Source organism: Mobula birostris, chromosome 18 (genome assembly GCF_030028105.1).
Source record: "Mobula birostris isolate sMobBir1 chromosome 18, sMobBir1.hap1, whole genome shotgun sequence".
NCBI classification, from domain to species: Eukaryota; Metazoa; Chordata; class Chondrichthyes; order Myliobatiformes; family Myliobatidae; genus Mobula; species Mobula birostris.
In genome coordinates this window covers 38,869,810-38,882,958 of record NC_092387.1, presented here as the reverse complement: position 1 = coordinate 38,882,958, position 13,149 = coordinate 38,869,810, and the positions used below count along the sequence as shown (strand labels likewise).

The following is a 13,149-nucleotide window of genomic DNA, read 5'->3' as shown; positions in this document are numbered from 1 at the left end:
AGGTTGTTCCACCACCCGCCACCCCCAGGAATATCTAAAGTGGTGTACTTGTTGTTGAGGGGAGTGGGCACAAGGGTATTCTGCACTGTATGTAATTCCTTTTTATTCTCTTGACAGTCTCCCAGCTATCTGCCTCCTGCAACCTGGGTGTGACTGCCTTCCTGTAGCTCCTATCTATCAACCCTACATTCTCCGTAAACATCCATATGTCATCCAGTTCCATCTCCAGTTCGGTGATGCGGTTTGCAAAGGATTGTAGCCAAATACACCTCTACAGGTGTAGTCATCAAGGACACTGAAGGTCATCCTGACTTCCGACATCACGCAAGAGAAGCACACCACAACCCTTGGTTCCATTCTTGCTACTCTACCTGTGCAATAAGAACAAAAGAGAAAATTACCAGAAACTCTCCTTAGCCTCCACCACTTCTCACTGAAGTTCCATGAACCAAAGCCTCGGCTCTCCACTCTAACCCTACCCACTCACACAATGGCCACTCCACTTAAACCTAACTTCCTTTTTATTGGCCCCGGTAAAACTCACAAGCAAAGAGATTTGCTCTTTTCAAAAACAAGAGAAAATCTGCAGATGCTAGAGATCCAAGCAATACACACAAAATGTTGGAGGAACTCAACAGGCCAGGCAGCAGCTATGGAAAAAAGTACAGTTGATGTTTTGTCCCAAAACATTGACTGTACTTTTTTCCATAGCTGCTCCCTGGCCTGCTTCCTCCAGCATTTTGTGCGTGTTGCTCTTTTCAATTCCTCCTGCTCTCACAGAGATTGTGCTCTCAATTTTGCTCACTATCCTCCAAAGTGAAATGCACACTCAACAAGACTTATTCTTCTCACTGCCTCTTGCTCCCTCTCATGATCTTCTAAGTAGAAACAGAAATTTTGTTTAGGTTCCATTTAATTTCTCAGCTTTTCTACTTAAAATATCTAATCATAAATCCCAGGATCCCATACACTTTACAAACAACTTTCTAAAGATCTTAAATTTCTAAGGATTTCTTCATATGTAACCCAGGCCTATTTATTGCACAGCTTTTAAAACTGTTATTTTGTCTATATTTTCTCATATTTTTAGTAGCATTAAATTTCACCTGCCACTGTCTGTGCACTCAGCCATTCTTTCTGTGGTTTTTTACAGTCTGTTACTATCGTCCTTACTGATTACCACACATTCAAACTTTGTCATTCACATATTTGAAATCTGCAATCACCATTGTAAGAGCACAAGATCCGGGAAAGCCATACACACAAGATTAGCTGCATGAAATTACAAAGCTGTGGTTGATTAAGGTATGAATGTATTTAGTTTGTTCACTTGAAGCTTTTTTTTAGTGGCTTTTATTTATATATTGTAGCCAGGCAGAGGTTATGACCCCGCGTGGGAGTAGGCTGTTTGGTTCCTTGAACTTGTTCCATCATTCAACAAAATCAATAATACTACCGTTCTTCTCTGCCCCTTATCTGATTCCTTTAATATTCATAAATCTGTCAATCTCTGTTTTGAATGTAATTGATAACTGAGCTTTCACAGAGAACTCCTAAGACTCAGTACTCTCAGGAAAGTAATGTCTGTACAATGTCTCTTGCAATTAAATCTTCTTGTATTAAGTCAGCAATAAGGGGAATGTTGAGAGCAATTTTTCAATCATTGGTAATGTGATCAGGTTTGCTACTCATGTACAATCATTCTAAAAAGATGTCTATCTAGCCTCCTCTAAACATTCTCCTCCTTCAGTCTCTACCTCCTCCTCCTCTTCCTTCATCCTTCATTTGTTACTCTGCAAATGCTAACAATTAAGCTGTGTCAACATCTGAGCCAAATTGTGCAGCATACAAAAGGGTGCAAAGGACATTGTTATCCATCTTGGCAAGCCCTTGATTCTCCAGGGCAATGAAGGTGGTGGATGCTTTGTTTTCACTGGTGGTCTGCTCTATCACATTGCAAGTTTTAGAATGTCTTTTTGGCACACAGTTTACTTCCTTGACAACTTCTGTGTGTTCATCAATGCTGTCATTTTGCCTGGTTGTTGCTGAACATTCCACTGCAGATATACTGCAAAATTCAGAGTTGTATCTATACAAAAATGTTTAAAAATGATTTACTCTGAAATATGCATTTTACAGCTCATTTACAACTTACAAATGTAAGTTTTGCCCACTCCTGTGGTTAAGTGATCGTTTATGAAACTCTGTAGTCACACTTTGGCTATTCATGGAGTGTCAATTGTCTCAAATCAAGCAGACTACTGCAATACGCAAACTTTACAATCTCTACAGAAGCACGAAACACGACTTAAGTATCCGCAGGAATCAGTCACCCTACAGTAAATTAATGATCCCTTTTACTACGTGTGGGATCCTTCCTAGTTTTCTGTGGACAGTGGATGCTGTATAATCATTGTCCCAGTTGGGTAATGTTTCCTTTAAATCAATATTACATAGTGATTCACAGTACATCATGATCTACCAATAATATGCCAATTTACATGTAAGTGTCACATCATCGTTGTGCCCCTCCTAATAAAATGATCACCATAACCACTTAAGCATGCATTTGTACCACATATTTGTGACAGATCACACCCATATACTGCTGACTTACAGTTGTAGACTTCCCACGCCGAAAGAGGATGTTTGAGATAATCTTACACAGCTATAAAAGAGAGTAGTAATTTGTATGAAATAAATTCAAATTGAATAAATCACAAGAACTAAGCCTTTCCAAATTAATAAGAGACAAAGTTAATACTCTATTCAGAAAGTTACAAGTATGTAATACAAAGAGTGATTTATGAACGAACTCTTGAACAGAGTGGTGGAAGATAGATCCATACATGTTGCAATGTGAACATTTATAATGAATACAATAAGATACAACAAATGATCACCTTCATTGGCAACTATCTTAATATTTTTTTGATTAATAATGTTTTCTTTGAAAGTCTCATGTAATTATTCTGCTTTTCCATGCTATATTTATAGTGCAGAATTATTTGTTGAGATGTTTACACTTAAGTTTAAGGAAAATACCAAAATAAATCCTGCAGTATTGAGATAAAAATGTGACATCAGTAATGAACAAAAAGAGATGTAATGTGCAGATCTCGGAGCAAATCACTTTTAAACATTTTTATATACACATAATTCATTGACATTTCATAGTATATTCTGTAGTGGAATGTTCAGCAGCAGCCAGACAAAATGATAGCATCAATGAACACACAGTAGTCAGGGAAGTAAACACTGGGCATACATTACCATTTTTTAGCACTGCTGAATGAGATGGCTTCATATATTGTTACCAGAAGTCGCTTTGAGATGGAGCTAGAGGTAATTTACAATACAAGTCAGCATCTAGGTGGTCTAATGAATTGAATACTTCAATAGATAGACCTAAAGGGACATGAGGCCATTCACAAGATGATAATTAGGGGCTGGCATTCAAGCGTGATGTCCTTAGGAAAGGACTAAACAAATTGCTGTGATTGATTGGGTTTAAGTCAGGGTGATGGTAACGCCTGCTGCCTCAGCACTTGGGCAGAGAAAAGGCAATTTGCTGTGCAGTACGGCCAACAGCCAAACACAAGGATGAACATATGGGAAAGAACAGAATGGTGCAGCATGAATACTGCACAGATGTGAGTGGAGGTAAGGGAGTCATTCCATATGGTGCCTTACTGGTCTTCAGTTGGTCATGAATTGCAACAAGCTTCAGTTCAAGACAGCAGAGAGATTTACTGTCAGAACTAATGATGGAAGCACGAAGAGCAGAATGTTAGCAGACTGATAATCTGCTTCATAGGGGCGACAGGCTGAGCTACTAACTGCAAACTGGGAAATGGACAGCTGTCACGGTTAGGATCATTAGTCCAGGCTTCAACAATGCATCTCTGACACCTTGGTTTAAGGATTCAATGCATACCAGACTGCAAAAGAACAATATGCCAGGGGTATTGCATTATAGTAATTATTATCCATCATACCTAATTAATCTATTTACAAAATCATAGTGGGGGAGGGGTAATTGTTTAGTTGATTCAATTATCAGTGAAGTTATATATAATTAAACTAACCACAAAACAAAAAAAATCCATCTGAAAACTCAAAGGAACACTTTAAACAAACAGTTGTAATTCATAAAATATTGTCTTATAGAGCAAGCAATAAGCATGTTATTTGGATTTAATAGGATGCCATGACTTCTCATTACCATGATCCTGAGCAATAAGAGATAATTATTTGTAATCTATTCCTACATAATGAATTGTATTATTTTGTCCTTCATGCAGTTTCATGTAGATTTAGATAGAAGCTGGTACAGAAAACATAGGAAGAGGCTATTAAGTTTTGTTTTATTGTTTTTTAATAAATTGAACCAAATACTCAAAATTAAAATTGTTCTAGAAATAATTTTCATTTGAATTTTGATATTTGTTAAGCTAAGATTTCTATTGATGCACTCAAAGTCCATTGAAAAATATAACATTTGGACTTAAATGGAATTTTTGCAGTTGTTTATATTTTTTGTTTAACTTATCATGCACAAGTTGAATTTTGCATTATTATGTGGTATCTGGAAAGATCTGCATTCTTTAAAAGGGATTGTAGTCAGCATGTCTTACTGAGTATAGATTAGCCTGATATATCCCTTCTTAAATCTAATGTGGCTGTCTTATTTGTGTTTCACAATACATTATTGAACCACATTACAATACATTCAGACATTGTTGAGCAACATAAGGCAGATCTCATGCTGACAAAGAATTTACTTACATGCATTCCATTCAGCCTCTCACATTTGAAACTAACAAAGAAACTGCAATCTTGCAATTCATAGTTTGTTGCTTGTCACCCAATTAGGTGCCTTTCGGGCAAGTTAAGAATTAACTATTTGACCAAGATTTTTTTTGATATAGAAACTGCCTTTTGCTTAAATAAACATACATTTTTATATATTAGAGAATCGTCTAAAGGGGATTTTAAATTTGTGAAACTGGCATTTTTTAACAGAGAGAAATATTTAGGCATAAATCAGTTGGAAGAATTTATTGTACTTCTGTGAAAGCATGACACATCTGATGATGGAATGATCTGATGGCGTTCATAGATAGAAAATATATTCTCAGGGAAATGATATAATTTTGGAAAAGGGTAATAATTAACGTTAGCCAGGTTTAACCATTAATCTTATTTAGTCGTATGGTAGTTTGAAGAAATATTTTGCATTGTATAAGCATGATATAACTTGTTCTAGTACAGAAGCTGTAAAACTGTTGATTGCAGTTAAAGAAGAAAGGCATTCTTCTTTCTCATTTGCAAAGACCTAAGAGTGTGCCAAACAAAGAAGGGAATCTTTTCTGTCACAATATGGCTCTCCATCTGTTTGACAAGTAATCAAAGCATGTGGCAGGAACTGGCAGCACTTTGACGGCCCTTCTCACTTTAACTGAAGTGAGAGTAATTTGAACAGATTCATGGTTTCTTACTTGATTGTATACTAGTGATGGGTTAGCTATGATTTTTTTTATTACTGAGTATTTTTGTGTTTGATTAACGTGGCATGAAATGAACAGAGACACTTTAGAATGTGGCTATATTTTTTCATCAGCATGTTGCCCAAAGGAACATTTAACCTGCTGCAGTTATTTTTAACTGTGTTTTAATTAATATATAAACAATGTGAGGTGTAATTATTGAAATTAAACTCTTGCTGCTTGACTATCAGTTGCACATGTAGCCAACACAAGCATTTATATGGTTGCCTTTCTATTCAGATTGGATGTGGCCAAGCGTACCAACATTATAGTCAGCTTCATTTGGCAGTGTGTGCTTCCTGTGTGTTTTGTTTGTGTAATAATAATATAATGAAATTGTGTTTACAGTTAATGCTGTTGACACACATAATGCCATACTTCCATATCAGAAACAAATATGCATAATAGTAACCTGTTCAATTACAAGCAAACCAATTTACTTTACAGACATATTGTAAAAGCATTTCATTGATTATAGTTCCTATGATTAAACTTGTGCACATCAAACTAATATAAGATGGGAAATATGTGATTGTTACAAGTCTGAAATATGGATATGTACAGCAGATCATTCAACCTCTACATATGGACAAGAGAGTATTAGTTCTTATGTAGAAGCTGACGAATGAGAAACACCTGAAACATCAGAATGTTTTTCTTTATGCAAATGCTTACTAATCTGTTACTCGCATTTTTTAAAACTTCACACCATCTTAATAAAAGGAATAATTAATATCACCAAGTTCAAAGTAAGTTTATTATCAAAGTACCATATACAACCCTTCATTTTCTGGTGGGCACACTCAATAAATTCAAGGAAATGAATATGACTAATTAATATCATATACTCAAATTCTTACACGTGTGCACCGTTTAAATTGGCAGCACATTGCATCCTTACTTCTGTAAGTTGCAATGTAATAATGTCTTGGCAAATGAAGACCAAAGGGAAATAAATCACCATAAGGATAGCAATGTGTTAACTGAGAATCAAGCCATTGAACAGACTGAATAAGTTCTAAGTTCTAGATATTATCAGGTGGAATGTGTTTAAGTTTGAAAAATGTTGATTGCTGCCAAAAGCTTTATTTATTCATGCAATGAATAAACAAGGACTCTGAAGAGTAGAAGCTGATCTTCAAAATAGATTGGCCTGACTTTTCGTTGCTAGATTTCTATGTATGGGAATAAGTACTTGCAATGAATTATGTAGATTAATCAGCCCCCTTTTCTCCAACTATCTAGGGAATTGTTGATTTTGGACAACAATGAATTAAAAGTAGTGATTTATTGTTGTGCAAAATTCAATGTTAACTGGTCATTAACATTGTGCTACCATCTCAACATACCATTTCCAGATTCGGCATTCCATGTTAATAGACCAGAGATTTTCTGAATACCTATCCATGTCAAACGTTCAATTTATTAACTAATCTGCTGAGCAAATTGTAGATTAAAACTACCTTTTTCTTTTTTTGTAAAACTCAACAAGCCCCATATCATAAAAGAAAATCAAAAAAGTGGAGATGCCAAAATCTGAACAATTTACATTCCCAGTTCCAAGAAAGCATCACATATCTGATGCATTAATTTTTTTTCATACCACGGATAGTGGCTAACCTGCTGAAGGTTTCCACTGTTTTCTGTATTTATTGTGGTTTTGCTCTGCCAACCAAAGTGTTTTCCTTTATGCAGTTTAATTCAAATGAACACCTTACTGGACTATTCAAATAAACTATTCCAGCAGTGAAAATGCTCTTGATCATTTTGTAAAAACAACTTATTTCTGCTCAGCAGAGTCAATTATTGGGAACCAGCTACCTTGCTATCTAGTCTTAGATCAGAGGTGTTGAGCTTTTTCTGAACTTTCTACTCAATACCAAATGCATTTACCCATTGAAATATTAGGAAGAAATAATGGTCAGATTCTGCCCTCATCACAAGTAATCATTCATGCAGTGCCACTGCAAGTGTAATACCTGGTGATTGGTAACATTTCTGAGAAAGAATATAATTGGAAAATGGCACCACAATAGATACTGCACAATTCTCTCCTCATAGCCACCCTTATTATTAGCCCATAACTCAAAGATGCCTTCAGATCCACTGTTCCAGTTCCCTTGGGAAGAGGGAGCCCTAACAAGGCAATACTGCATCTCTCCTCAGATGTAAATGTGATTGTTAGAGGAAAGGTTATTTGATTCTCAGCTCACTTCTCACAGCATCATTTCCTTAATCCTGCCATAGGTAATTAAGAGAATAAGACTGTAAGATATGGGAGCAGAATTAAGTCATTTGGCCCATTGAACCTGCTTCACAATTCAATAACGGCTAATTGCTTTCTCAGTTCCATTTTCCTGTCTTCACCCCAAATTTCTCCTGCCTTCTCCCTGTAACCATTAACCCATTAACCAAACAAGAGCCTTTAAATAAACATCATGACTTGGCCTCCACAGCACACTGCGACAACAAATTTTACAAATTCACCACCCTCTAGCTGAATAAAGTTCTTTTCAATTCAGATTTAAAGGGATGTCCCTCCAGTCTGAGGCTGTGTCTTGGCTCCTAAACTCTAATACTAATAGAAACATCCTCTCCACATCTCTGACCAGGACTTTCCTCATCCTTCAAAAATCCATTGAGTACAGATCCAGGCCTATCAAACACTCCTCATATGTCAAGCTTTTCAATGCTGCAATAAACCCCCTCCAGATACTCTTCATTGCCAGCACATCCCTCATTAGATACTAGGCTCAAAATTACTCACAATCTTTCATATACAAACTGACCATAAGACATAGTACAATAGTAGAGTTAGGCCATTCTGCTAATCGAGTCAGCTCCGCTGTTCCACCATGGCTGATTTATTATCACTCTCAACCCCATTTTCCTGCCTTCTCCCTGTAGCCTTTGATGCATTCACTAATCAAGAGCCTATCAACTTACCTCTGTTTTAAATATTCCCAATGACTTGGCCTCCACAGTCATATGTGGCAATGAATTCCACAGATTAACTATCTTCTGGCAATAGAAATTCCTCCTATTCTCTGTTTTAAATGGATATCCCTCTATTTTGAGGCTATACCCTCAGGTCCTACCTCACCACCACCCCCCACCCCCGTAGGAAGCATCCTCTCAACATCCACTCTATCTAGGTCTTTCAATATTCAATACATTTCAATGAGTTCTCCCTGCTTTCTTCCATACTCCAGTGAGTACAGCCCCAGAGCCATCAAATGCTGCACATAGATTAACCCTTTTGTTCCCAGAGTCATTCTCATGAACTCCTCTAGACCCTCTCCAATGCTGGCTCATCTTTTCTTAGATAATGCCATGGTAGCATAGAGGTTAATGCAATGCTAATACAGTGTGGGACATTCTGGAGTTTGCAGTTCAGTTCTGGCGCTGTTCTGTAAGGAGCCTTTGTGTGTCCTCCCTGCGGAATGCGTGGGTTTTCACTGGGTTCTTCAGTTTCCTCAATGCAGTCCAAAAACATACCTTAACTGGTCATTGTAAATTGTTCCGTGGTTCGTTTAGGGTGAATCAGGTCTCTGGGGTTGCTAGGGTGGCACGGCTCAAAGGGATGGTGGAAGGTCCTACTCCAAGGTATATTGCTAAATACATAAATCAATAAATAAATGGCCCCAAACTGCTTCAAATACTTCAAATGCAGTCTGAACAATGCCTCATAAAGCCTTGATCTTATATTGTAGTCCTCTTGAAACTAATGCTAATATCACATTTGCCTTCCTTAGCACCAACTCCAACTGCAAGTTAACTTTTAGGGAATCCTACATGAGGACTCCCAAATCCCTTTGCACCTCTAATTTTTGAATTTTTTTCATTTTAGAAAATAGTCTATGCCTTTATTCCTTCTACCAAAGCGCATGACAACTTCCCTACACTACATTCCATCTGCTATTTCTTTACCTATTATTTCAACCAGCCTAAGTCTTCCTGCATACTCCTTGCTTTCTCAAAACTACCTGCCCCTCCACCTATCTTTGTATCTTCCACAAACGTGACCACAAAGCCTTCAATTCCATCATCCATATCATTGACATACAACATAAAAGGAAAGGGTCCAAAACTCTAAAATCTGGAACTCGACTAGTCACAGGCAGCTAACCAGTAAAAGTCCCCTTTATTCCCACTATTTGCTTTCTGCCAGTCAGCCATTCTTGTATCCATGCTAGTATCTTTCCTGTAATACCATGGGCTTTCATCTTGTTAAACTGCCTCGTGTGTGGCACCTTGTCAAAGGCCTTCTAAAAATCCAAGTATACAACTTCTACTGACTCTTCTTTATCTATTCTGCTTGTTATTTCCTCAACAAATTCCAACAGATTTGTCAGGCAAGATTTCTCCTTAAGAAAACCATGTTTGCTTTGGCCTATTTTATCATGTGCCCCCAAGTACCCTGAAATCTCATCTTTTTATAATCAATTCCAACATCTTATCAAACACTGAAGTCAAGCTAACTGGCCTATAACTCCCTTTCTTCTGCCTCCCTCCCTTCTTAAAGAGTGGAGTCACATCTGCAAATATCCAGTCCCCTGGAACCATTCCAGAATCATTGATTCTTGAAAGATCATTACGAATGACTCCATAATCCCTTCAGCTACCTCTTTCAGGATCCTGGGGTTTAGTCCGTCTGGACCTTCCAGCTTCCCAAGCACCTTTTTGCTAATAATAGTAACATCACTAATTTCTGCTCCTGACACTCTCAAATTCTGGCGTCTCCAACTGTGAAGACTGATGCAAAAGACATATTAAGTTTATCCACCACTCCTTTATCCCCCATTACTCCCACAGCAATATATTCCAGCAGTCTAATATCCCCTCTCACCTCTTTTACTCTTTATATATCTAAAGAAAACTTCTAGTATCCTCTTTTATATTATTGGCTAGCTTTCCTTCGGATTTCATTTTTTCACTACTTATGGCATTTTAGTTCTCTTCTGTTGTTTTTTTAAAAGCTTTCCAAGCCTCTAACTTCCCACTAATTTTTGCTATATTTTATGCCTTTTCATTTATTTTTATGCTGTCTTTGTCTTCCTTTGTCATCCACCATTGGGCCATCCTCTCTTTAGAATACTTCTTCATCTTTGGCATACCTCTATCCTGCATCTTCCAAATTGTTCCCAGAAACTCTGGCCATTGCTGATCTCCCATCATCCTTGCTAGTGCCCCCTTCCAATCAACTTTGGCCAGCTTCTCTGTCATGCCTCTGTAATTGTGCTTACTCCACTCTGATACTTCCCACATCTTGCAAGAGGAACATTTGCAGTATAGACAAAGGACAATCAGTTGATGTTGTGTACTTAGGTTTTCTGAAAGCCTTTGACAAGGTGCCACACATGAGGCTGCTTAACAAGCTATGAGCCTATGGTATTACAGAAATGATTATAGAATGGATAAAGCAGTGGCTGATTGGCAAGAGGCAAAGACTGGGGATAAAGGGAGCCTTTCCTGGTTGGTTTTCGGTGACTAGTAGTGTTCCACGTGGGTCTGTTTTGAGTCCGATTCTTTTTACGTCATATGGCAGTGATTTAGATGATGGAATTAATGGCTTTGTTGCAAGGTTTGCAGACGATATGAAGACAGTTGGAGAGGCAAGTAGTTTTGAGGAAGTAGAGAAGCTACAGAAGAGCTTAGATTAGAAGAATGGGCAAAGGAGTGGAAGGTGGAATACAGTGTCGGGAAGTATATGGTCATGCATTTTGGTAGAAGAAATGAAAGGGTTGACTATTTTCTAAATGTAGAGAAAATACAAAAAAATGAAGTGCAAAGGGGCTTGGGAGTCCTTATGCAAGATTCCCTAAAGGTTAATTTACAGGTTGAGTCTGTGGTGAGGAAGGCAAATGCAATGTTGAAATGCATTCATTTCATGAGGATTAGAATATAAAAGCAAGGATGTAATTTTAAGACTTTATAAAGCACTGGTGAGGCCTCATTTGGAGTACTGCAAGCAGTTTTGGGTCCCTTATCTTAGAAAGGATGTGCTGAAACTGGAGAATGTTCAAAGGAAGTTCACGAAAATGATTCCAGGATTGAATGGTTTGTCGTTTGAAAAGCTGTGGGCATGTATTGACTAGAATTCAGAAGAATGAGGGGTGACCTCACTGAAGCCTATTGAATGATGAAAAGCCTTGATAGAGTGGATGTGGAGAGGATGTTTCCTGTGGTGGGAGAGTCTTAAGACCAGAGGACACAGCCTCGGAATAGAGGGACGTCCTTTTAGAATGGAGATGTGGAGCAATTTCTTTAGCCAGAGGGAGGTGAATCTTTGCCACAAGCAGCTGTGGAAGCCAAGTCTTTATGTATATTTAAGGCAGAGGTTGATAGATTCATAATTGGTTAGGGCTGAGAGGAAAATTGAATCAGCCATGATGAAATGGCAGAACGTACTTGATGGGCCAAATGGCATAATTGTGCTCCTATATTTTGTGTGGGCATGTGGCCAAGTGGTTAAGGCACTGGACTAGCGACCTGAAGGTCGTGAGTTCGAGACCCAGCTGAGGCAACGTGTTGTGTCCTTGAGCAAGGCACTTAATCACACATTGCTCTGTGACGACACTGGTGCCAAGCTGTATGGGTCCTAATGCCCTTCCCTTGGACAACATTGGTGTCGTGGAGAGGGGGGACGTGCGGCATGGGCAACTGCTGGTCTTCCATACAACCTTGCCCAGGCCTGCGCCCTGGAGAGTGACTTTCCAGGCGCAGATCCATGGTCTTGCAAGACTAACGGATGCTCCTATACTTTATGGTCTTATTCCACTCTCCTGTTTAGCATCCACAATGCTCTAACTGCAATAAGAAAGAAAGAAAGAAAAGTTACACAAAATAAATCTACCAATAGCCTCCACCTCTCCTCACCGAAGCCTCTGAGAGCCAAAGGCTGAATTCCCCACTCTAACACTGGCCAGCTCACACTATGACCACTCACACAACGGCCACTCTTCATATATCTATAACTTCTTTCATCGTCCCTTGCGCAGTGATTAATTATGCACTATCCAACATCTCCTTGAGAACTGTGGTACTGTACTTCTTTTTTATTATAAAATATTAGCACTTTTGGCAGCAAAAGGCAAAAAAAGTTTACATAGGCATCCTTTAGAGTCATAAGATCGGCTTCCAAAACAAGAAAGGTGACACACAGAAAATCCCTGACCTTGGATATTTAAAGAAACCATTAAGTGCTTCATCCATGCACTAAAATAAAAGCTTTGTGGTGCAAAGTGAAGGAGGGGGAGATGTGGGAGGGTAAATGGATCTTTTAAGCAGCTTCAAGGAGCAATAATCAGTGGAAAATGCAAGCAAGTAAATCTGAAGGAGATATTACAGAACCTTTCCTAGCTATCATAAATTTTTAGTCCCATTGTGCAGGTATAATTAAGGTCATGGAGCACCTCGTCAAATTGTGATTGCATTGAAGGGAAAAATATTCTCACACAATATTGCAGTCATCTATTTATTAGAAGTAGTGAACTGAGTGCATCCTCAACATGTTAACCTCTGTTAAGACCAGTTAGAAATAATTCCAGATTTGACTTTGTCACATTATTCAAACTTTTGAATTGAACTAATGCTTATC

The 13,149-nt window shown here is 38.2% G+C and overlaps 1 protein-coding gene across 2 annotated transcripts in view; it reads left to right on the top strand.

Annotated features, from left to right (window-relative positions):
* Nucleotides 1-13,149, top strand: part of LOC140212071 (anthrax toxin receptor 1-like) — a 109,892-nt gene that overhangs the window by 92,925 nt on the left and 3,818 nt on the right. Inside the window, exon 18 of one of the 2 annotated variants that reach the window (XM_072282554.1) lies at nucleotides 1,154-1,241. The exons of the other annotated variant lie outside the window; for it this stretch is intronic. Within the exon in view, the coding sequence (XP_072138655.1) occupies nucleotides 1,154-1,213 (60 nt within the window). The 3' untranslated portion in view covers nucleotides 1,214-1,241. Of the gene's footprint in view, nucleotides 1-1,153; nucleotides 1,242-13,149 lie in introns of those variants that run through there. 2 annotated transcript variants of the gene reach the window in all.